The sequence below is a fragment of the Thermobia domestica genome, chromosome 13, assembly GCF_964235325.1.
Source record: "Thermobia domestica chromosome 13, izTheDome1.hap1.1, whole genome shotgun sequence".
NCBI lineage: Eukaryota > Metazoa > Arthropoda > Insecta > Zygentoma > Lepismatidae > Thermobia > Thermobia domestica.
Window position 1 is genome coordinate 201,569,943 of NC_137466.1, and position 10,146 is coordinate 201,580,088.

Genomic DNA, 10,146 nt, shown 5'->3' on the forward strand with positions numbered 1-10,146 from the left:
CCATTTTGACCAAGACAGCCTAGTATGAAGGCTCACTAAAGTTACCATTCAGTATGTTCTATTTTGACCAAGACAGCCTAGTATGAAGGCTCACTAAAGTTACCATTCAGTATGTTCTATTTTGACCAAGACAGCCTAGTATGAAGGTTCACTAAAGTTACCATTCAGTATGTTCTATTTTGACCAAGACAGCCTAGTATGAAGGCTCACTAAAGTTACCATTTAGTATGTTCCATTTTGACCAAGACAACCTAGTATGAAGGCTCACTAAAGTTACCATTCAGTATGTTCCATTTTGACCAAGACAGCCTAGTATGAAGGCTCACTAAAGTTACCATTCAGTATGTTCTATTTTGACCAAGACAGCCTAGTATGAAGGCTCACTAAAGTTACCATTCAGTATGTTCCATTTTGACCAAGACAACCTAGTATGAAGGCTCACTAAAGTTACCATTCAGTATGTTCTATTTTGACCAAGACAGCCTAGTATGAAGGCTCACTAAAGTTACCATACAGTATGTTCTATTTTGACCAAGACAACCTAGTATGAAGGCTCACTAAAGTTACCATTCAGTATGTTCCATTTTGACCAAGACAGCCTAGTATGAAGGCTCACTAAAGTTACCATTCAGTATGTTCTATTTTGACCAAGACAGCCTAGTATGAAGGCTCACTAAAGTTACCATACAGTATGTTCCATTTTGACCAAGACAACCTAGTATGAAGGCTCACTAAAGTTACCATTTAGTATGTTCCATTTTGACCAAGACAACCTAGTATGAAGGCTCACTAAAGTTACCATTCAGTATGTTCTATTTTGACCAAGACAGCCTAGTATGAAGGCTCACTAAAGTTACCATACAGTATGTTCCATTTTGACCAAGACAGCCTAGTATGAAGGCTCACTAAAGTTACCATTCAGTATGTTCTATTTTGACCAAGACAGCCTAGTATGAAGGCTCACTAAAGTTACCATTTAGTATGTTCCATTTTGACCAAGACAACCTAGTATGAAGGCTCACTAAAGTTACCATTCAGTATGTTCCATTTTGACCAAGACAACCTAGTATGAAGGCTCACTAAAGTTACCATTTAGTATGTTCCATTTTGACCAAGACAACCTAGTATGAAGGCTCACTAAAGTTACCATTCAGTATGTTCCATTTTGACCAAGACAGCCTAGTATGAAGGCTCACTAAAGTTACCATTTAGTATGTTCCATTTTGACCAAGACAGCTTAGTATGAAGGCTCACTTAAGTTACCATTCAGTATGTTCTATTTTGACCAAGACAGCCTAGTATGAAGGCTCACTAAAGTTACCATTCAGTATGTTCTATTTTGACCAAGACAACCTAGTATGAAGGCTCACTAACGTTACCATTTAGTATGTTCCATTTTGACCAAGACAGCCTAGTATGAAGGCTCACTAAAGTTACCATTCAGTATGTTCCATTTTGACCAAGACAACCTAGTATGAAGGCTCACTAAAGTTACCATTCAGTATGTTCCATTTTGACCAAGACAGCCTAGTATGAAGGCTCACTAAAGTTACCATTTAGTATGTTCCATTTTGACCAAGACAACCTAGTATGAAGGCTCACTAAAGTTACCATTCAGTATGTTCCATTTTGACCAAGACAGCCTAGTATGAAGGCTCACTAAAGTTACCATTTAGTATGTTCCATTTTGACCAAGACAGCCTAGTATGAAGGCTCACTAAAGTTACCATTCAGTATGTTCCATTTTGACCAAGACAGCCTAGTATGAAGGCTCACTAAAGTTACCATTCAGTATGTTCCATTTTGACCAAGACAGCCTAGTATGAAGGCTCACTAAAGTTACCATTCAGTATGTTCTATTTTGACCAAGACAGCCTAGTATGAAGGCTCACTAAAGTTACCATTTAGTATGTTCCATTTTGACCAAGACAGCCTAGTATGAAGGCTCACTAAAGTTACCATTCAGTATGTTCCATTTTGACCAAGACAGCCTAGTATGAAGGCTCACTAAAGTTACCATTTAGTATGTTCCATTTTGACCAGGACAGTTTGGTTTGAAGGCTCTTATTCTGACGCCCTACTGCTTTACATTTTTGTTCTGGTTTTCTGTCGTAACAATATTTTCATCCCTTTTTGAATCTTGACATTAACATAAGTGGCGGCCGGTGGATTGTGGTTTTGGGTGCTGCAGTACAAACGATAAGAGACAGAAGATATAAAGTTGACTCATTGACTAATCAGCATAACTTTAGATGCGAATGCTATGTGACATGTTAAATTAAATATAATTCTTTTTTTAAAAAAAATAAAAAATGCAGAACATTTTATCCGATTAATCACCTTAATTAATTAGTAAGTTCATTATCTTCTCTTTGATTGGAGCAAATCTATCTAATACATGCTGGTTGAACTCTGGTATTTTTATTGTCAGGTCTTTTTCGATGGAAAGCATAACCAATGGTGATAACCTTTCTTGGGATATTCAATTCCTTGAAAGTGTCAATTCTTTCTCATGTGGAAAAAAAAAAACTTTTCGTCTTTTGCTAACACTATAAGTACAGTTAATATTAATTTCAGAAGCTTTGCAGATTCACTAAATATCTTTTCTAGATTATTGCGAACGATTCATTCTAGCAAACTCAGTCCCTGACAGTGATCCGAATTCCTCTTCAGCGTTGACTGAAGAGAGTTCGTAGCAGAGATTAGTGTTATAAAAATGTCCATTGAACACACTTTATTCACAGTTTATCCAGGAAAATTTAAAATAAATTGAGGAAATGTATCTGGTGCAAATAACACTACTGCCATAAGATATCCTGTAAATTTAAACTGATTTTTTTTTGAACACTCTCCTGAATTGCCCTTCGCTTGCTTTGTCTAAGCCTTAATTGCAAATTTTTCCTCAGTTGAAAGCTGGTCAATGTTTTTTGTAAGTTATTTACAGAAGTCATGGTATACAACTCATTCAGAATGTGTACGTTATTTACAGAATTAAAGCACACACAATAAAATTAAACCTAATAATTAAAAACCAAACCAGCTGATACAAAAGAGGTACTGATATATGAATTCCGAATGTCACATATTCATACATCAACACACACACATGTGCGTAAAAGAAAAAAAACTACATTCCAAATCTTCTGTTTTGGTTGTTACGCAATGCACGATGAACACAATATACTTCCACATGAGGCGAAACAACGCTTACCAATGTGATATGTTCTGGAAAGGAAACCTCGAAACACGCCAGATGAAGGATCAGCATGTAACAGAAGCCAAAAATCAAAGAACATCGAAACAAACAGCACTGCCAGTTCTACACCCAGAAATGTTAACTGGGAGGGGTCCAAAGTATTTGAGGGAGGTCCAATACGTCTACATAATATGGAACCTGTCTTATACTGCACCCGAAAAGACGATAAGTAATTCTTACTTTCTGCCACCTATATTTTTAGAAAAAATGATAGAACGATTATTTCTATAAGAAAAGAAGAGTACATGATGAGGCGTAAAATAAAATATTTAGCCTATATCAATCGTTCCTCGTTAAACAAGTATAGTTCGTTAAGAAAGTCTACAAATGTTAGTCAAGTTTCGAAATTTTTGGGAGGTCCGGACCCGGTGGACCCCCCTCGTGGCTACGCCCCTGAGCATTGCTAACTAGTCCCAAATTCAATGTGGCGTTCCCCATCATACAGTTTTATGTGGAAATTATCAAGAGTATAAAATATACTTATTGTATAAAAGAAATATGTTTATACTAAAATACTATCCACAGAGGGGGGGAGTGATTCTACATATTGACTTATTAATATTTGATTCACAAATTACCGTAGAAGAAACCTTCATTATCAATATAAGCTAAGAATTAACTTGTAAATGCGGATCTACTTTCATTTGTTTTCTCCTCTACTAGATATTTTCTTTCTTATTTTGTAATTCTGCAATCACTTTTTTTAATTGTCATTATATTGATTTGCTTCAGTATGGTCCCGTAATTTAAAAATATGAATGCATAAAAACAAATTCCATTTGTTAATTGCTAGTGAAAGAAAATTCAGAAATCTTATTTAGTGCGAAAAACCTTCTCGTTCACTGGAAACCGTGCTGTGTTGCAGAAGCACTGCAACGACCAGTCCCTTTAACTCCCTTTAACTTCCGACAGTTACAGAAGTAAAAAAAATATGTTATTTAAAGTGTATATATGCGAGTATTAAAAAGTATTTTTTCTGTTCTGTACTACTATTGATAATAATATTTTTTCTTGAAATACTTTGGTCGTTGCACAACGCTGCAACACTAACATTAGCCGCCACTGATTAACAGCCACACATGTAAATTTTAACTTATGGTATGTTTAAATATTTGAAAAGCTCACCACGTCATGGCATACATACAGTTCAATAATCTTTGGATCTAAGATATACGTGTTACTTTTCCCAGCAACAATGAAGTAAAAGTGGCTTTCATGCTGATTAAGAACTCTGTACGAAGTAAGCCTGCGGTCAAATGGTTCCGGTTTACTTCTGGCGAAAGTGTCTTGGTTTGAAATAATAAAAATATTGTAACCCTACCTTTAGCCCAGTCAAAGAACTGGCCACCCTAAACTTACTGTACTGGTTTAGGAGCTCTTCTATCTTTGTTGGGTTAGCATCTTCCTTTATGTAGAATACCCACTCAAGATAAAATGGATTCCACTTGTTAACATTACTCATAGAAAACAAAAATATATAAGTTGAAGTAATTGACAATGACGTGTATTATTGTTAAGCAAATGTGCCAAGCAACACATTTTTATATTTTTTAAATAAACAGTCAAGAAATGTAGTTGCTTTAAGTTTTTTTCCATTGTAGCTTATGTGGGCCGTAAACACAGCTAGTGGCTGTTCTCGCAGTTTAAATGGAAATACTCTGCACCTACCAGACATTCATATATAATTCAAGCATAGTTTCTCGTGATATACTGAACTGAAAGGATGGCAAAAGATTAACCTAAAACAGGCTAAAGATGACAGCAGCAACTATTACGGAGTCACTACCTTCGGTGAGGTTTTCGACAGCCGGCTCACATTTCAATAAATCTTACAAACTCACCGAAAGACGAGGGTTCAAACTGATATTTCAAGTAAAAACCGACTGTGAAGCAATCATCAAACTCTCAGACCAATCCAATGATGATCCGATCACACAAATACCATGCTACGAAATAGTTTTGGGCATCAACAACAGATTTTCAGGTATTCGACGCTCTCCAGAGAATAGCTACAAGATTGTTCGTGAGACGTTAGATGTCCTTAGTTCATCTTTATTTCGAGGGTTCTGGATCAGTTTCCTGGATGGCAGTCTAGAGGTAGGTCATGCTTCAAGCTTGGAGCCTTTTCTGTCGTGGCAAGATCCCCGACCGTTAAACGTTACACATTTCTCTTTTATGACAATGCTGAGAAATGAAGGACTCTGGAAATTTGTATGCAATGAAGAAAACCGTGGGTATCACACGTACAGTGGAGACTGCGTCTATGAAGAATTCTTTGCTCTACCATCTATGTCACTAGATTCGATTACATTTGAATTGGAAATAGAGTCTTCAAGTATTGCTGGTGTCAGATTTCAGGAAATGCCAGATTCTGTAAACTTTCAAGGTTACCAGTATGTATTTGGACCGGACGAAGAATCCCGGCTCTTCAGAAACGAAGATCTGGTATCTTGCTCAGAAATATCGCCAGTACTACCCAAAGAAGAAAAACAGGTGTTTTTACTCGATATCAAAGGAAATATCATACAAGCTTGTGATCAAGATGGGGAAACATTCTTGGAATTCATTGATCCTGTACCAATAGACGTAAACTGCATTAGTTTTATGGCCACAGAGCCTCCAACAACTTACAGATGCAATGTTCTTGTTGATATTGAAAGTTCAGGACTCGTGGACGCAGACTCGATGGCAAAATTTCCGCTTTGCAAGCAAGAAAATGGTTCTATCTTAATCCAGTTTTTGGTACGATGCAGTGATAAAATAATAATACGACTATTGCAGAATGCCTGTGGTGAAATCGCCTACGACTTTGCTGTATCAGATTGTAGTATTATATACAAAGGGAAAGATATCATACTCCGGAAAGAAACGCCTCGACTCCTGAGCAAAGATAAATTTACCAAATTTGTGATTGCTGTAAGGGGAACGGTATTAGAACTGTGGAAAGAAAATGATACAATCCCTGTCCTTCAATACGATGACCAGAATATACTAGATATTTTCTATGTCACATTTACCAGTGACTCAAGAGCGCAATTCAAATTCTACGATACAAGTAAACGAATCGGTACAAGTAAAATAGTGAAAACTGAACCAGATTTTCCTTGCACTAAACCGTTCCAGTTGAAGCCAATGACTGGGATTCGTCTAGGCTTGCAAATCAATTGCATAAGTGACGCTATCATAATATTATCAGAAGAACCGAACCCGTCACCAAACGAACCAGTGTATGAGATTGTGATTGGTGGAAATTCGAACACAGTCTCTAAGATTCAGAAAAAGGGCAAAACATCTTCAGTAAAAGTAGTGGCTGACACACCAGACATTCTCTCAGAATACGAGTTCAAACATTTTACGGTCACCTTTCTTGATGGTATCTTAACAGTTAACATGAATAAAGCGGAGAAGCCGTTGTTGACGTTCCAAGATTTTGATCCACTGCAAATTAAGTACTGCTCTTGTTCTACAATCAACACCAATCAAGCCAATTGGGAGATCTTAGAGATTCCATCGCTCACGTCGACCCTCATTGATCCCACAAGCATCGTAGCGAAGAGTGCCTCCAAAATCACTGCTCAGGATATTGATACGTTTTGTCTAGACCTTGATGACCTTGACAGTGAAAATGAATGATAGACGCAAGCAAATAGCAAATTGAATATGAAATTGAAAAAAATACTAGATAAATAAACAGCAGGATCAACTAATTTATTGTAAAATTAATTTGTTAAGGTCAAAAGTAGAGCAAATTACAAATGGGAGTTTTTTGCATTGTGTTTATTATAAAAGCTTTTGTTATAAAAAAAATATAACACATAATTATTATAAGTGTGATCTTAAGACTAATAAAATCTACTAAGTATTTAGAGTAAGTAGGTATTTTAAGGCCCAGGCAACTAAGAGAAGGGTTCCCACAACGCTCGAGGTAAGCTGAGTGGAGGTGGGTTAGGTTTTTCAGTGTTCTAGCTTCTGGGCAAGCAAAGTGAGGTTGAAGTTTTGCAAAGCTACAAGTAAGCTAGGCGGAAAGGAAAACCACAAAACTCTACGCAAGCTAGGTGGTTGCGATTAGAATTTTTTTTTAGAGCTTTACGCAAATTAAGAGAGGGGTTGAGTTTTTACAAAGCAAACTATGTGAACAGGAAGCCTTAAAGCTTTAGGGAAGCTAGGGGGCTTGGATTAGGTTAGAGTCTTTAAGAGCTTTAGGTAAGCTAACAGAGGGGAGTTGACTAACCAATACTAATGTTGATTGAGGCACTGCATCTAGTTGTATAGTTTTTAGGAGCAGTGGCACTAGTGTTTTTATTATATAATTAAGTAATATGTTTTAATTTTATGTAGCAACTTGTAGTAAAAAACACGTGGTTTTCTTTATAAATAAAAAAAATCACATGTTAATGTCTCCAAATATAAACCACGTGTAAGATATTACATTATTTTACTTTACGCTTGAAACTATAACAAGAATACATCTAATTCTGCTTCAGTAGTAACATGAAGGCTTAATATCTCCATTGCAAAACGAAACTCGGTCTATTCCCATACCAAGCTGACGCCTTAGCAATTTGGTCGCGAAGAGGCCCTATAGAAAGAAATGTTGGCAATTGTTTGCCCTCAACAAAGTTAAACTACCCCGCACTGTGGTCCAGTTGAGTTCGTTAACGTTATATCTGGAAACATTAAGTGTAAAATAAAACATATTAGGGCAATTGGTATTAGTACCGTGCGCAGAATCTCATAAAGTGGGGGTTCAAGCATTCAATTTTATATTTTTGGATCAAAAGATCCAATATATTTCAATCAAAAATTTTCTTGTAGGCCTTATATCTGGAGAACTACATACAGTGTAGCCAAACCCAAACTATCACTTAACTCAGTATGGTGTGCTTAGTCCGCAGAAAAAACGAAAATTCGATTTAGGGACCGTTCAAAAAAAAATTTGTGGTCTCTGATCCCAAAAATTATTATTGGCCAATATCACAATCTTTTGATGCATTTTTTTGGACCATTCCTAAAATTCTTGTTACAAATGTATCTTAACACAGTAAATATTTATTTTCCATACTACCTTGCTCAAAAGTGGTTTAAACCCCGAAACTCCCTTGCGTACGCCAGTGATTGGTATTTACATATGGATAATTTTGTCTCTCACTTCAAAATAATGCTGTATATTTTTTTTTAAAAAAAAATCAGATCTTACTGCTGCATTATAAGCTGCGATATTCACTATTTTATGGGGACAAAACTGCCAAGCTAAGCTATTCTAGACAGGCTGAACACTATTTATTTATTTATTTATTTATTTATCTATTTATTGGGACCGCGGTGGCTTAGTGGTAGAGCGTTCACCTCTGGTGCTTGGGGTCCCGGGTTCAAACCCTGCTTCCGCCAAGTAAGCTTTCTGGTGGACAAACACCGTGTGCGTGGGTTTTCTCAGGGTTCTCCCACTTTCTTCATTCCACCATTTCATTCATCTCTCATCATCACCGTCTTCTTTAGCCTAACCGGCATAACCGTGGGACGTAAAACTCAAAGATTTCATTATTTACTTATTACATTGAATCGGTTATTCTGCAGTTATTACAGAAACATCTAGGTGTCTGATGAAGCCAAAGTGGGTAGATTACGAAACTGTGATACGTTAATAATTTCTACAATAAACGTACTGTTTTGCTCAGCAAGTAGTTTAAGTCAAATTTAAATGGATGAAAAGCAAAACTTGGATAATGGAAAACATTGTAGAAACATTTAGTTACAAAATATAAACCGTTATAATAGGAGTTTCCGGAAACCTATGTAAAGAAAACTTACTCCCAAGAGTAAACTAACCCCTATGATTTTTTTATTCATGAGAAATGATATGTCATATTATAAGTGTTAATAAAACATTTTATTTAAGAGGTGTTTCTGAAAAAAGAATACAAATTTAAAAAAGTATTTCCAGCACTTAGCTACCCCCTGTGAGGTTTACAGTGAGAAATGGCTGATACCCTTAGAGATACTCATTGAACGTTTAGGCATGTAATTTTTGTGTATGAGGTCCTGTTTCCGACTCCCCAGTCGAGTCGATATTGAGTTGAGTTGAGTTGAATTTCAGTTTAGCGTCCCTTTCAGCAGCGAGGCTATGTGAGACGTGGACCTACTAATTAACGTGGAATCCGAACCACATGAGCTCCCGCCGGGAATCGAAGCCGGGTCTCCCATTCCGATTGGGATATTTGCTTCTGATGTAAACCCGAGTAGTCGCTCAGATCCAGCTTGAAACAGCATGTACTGTCACATATAGTATTGGAACTGAAAAAGGAACTAATTAACACACAAACAATACACAATATTTGATGCTTCACGTGCTTTTGTGAACTGCATAATGTAACGCCACTAATGTAGGCCTATATATCTGAAACTCAGGTGCTTTTCCCTGAAGCAAAGGATGCCTCTGGTCAGAAAACATTTACAAAAGTTTCCATTCGACTGTTGGCATACACCTTACATTAATTATGTTGAAGACATCTGGTGATTAAAATAATAATGCATACGTAATTGCGTAGACGTATAATGGTAATTTCAAATTAAGAAAAATAACTCGATTTAGCATACGTTGTTTCGTACTTGTCAAATGTGCACACACACACACACACAAACACACAACATATATACCTTAAAATAAAATGTGGACGAAATTTCAGGGATGAAATAAAATTTCTATTTTCACATGAAGTTTCTTTATTCTTAAACTGTAACAATAGTTCTTACCAAAGTTAAATTTCTTTAGGGAAGATCTTCACTAGGCCTAGAATTGCCACAAAATGGTGAATTTACGTTATTTTGAAACAAGAGCAACTTAGGAACCTGACTTACAAAAATAATACAAAATTTACCATTTATCTTTTGCT

General features: G+C 36.4%; 1 protein-coding gene across 1 annotated transcript; it reads left to right on the top strand.

Annotated features, from left to right (window-relative positions):
* Positions 1-4,786: 4,786 nt before the first annotated feature.
* On the top strand, positions 4,787-7,102 carry LOC145668952 (uncharacterized). The gene has a single exon (XM_081737243.1). The coding sequence runs from the start codon at positions 5,012-5,014 to the stop codon at positions 6,887-6,889; it is 1,878 nt and encodes a 625-aa protein (XP_081593369.1). The 5' UTR covers positions 4,787-5,011; the 3' UTR covers positions 6,890-7,102.
* Positions 7,103-10,146: the final 3,044 nt, after the last annotated feature.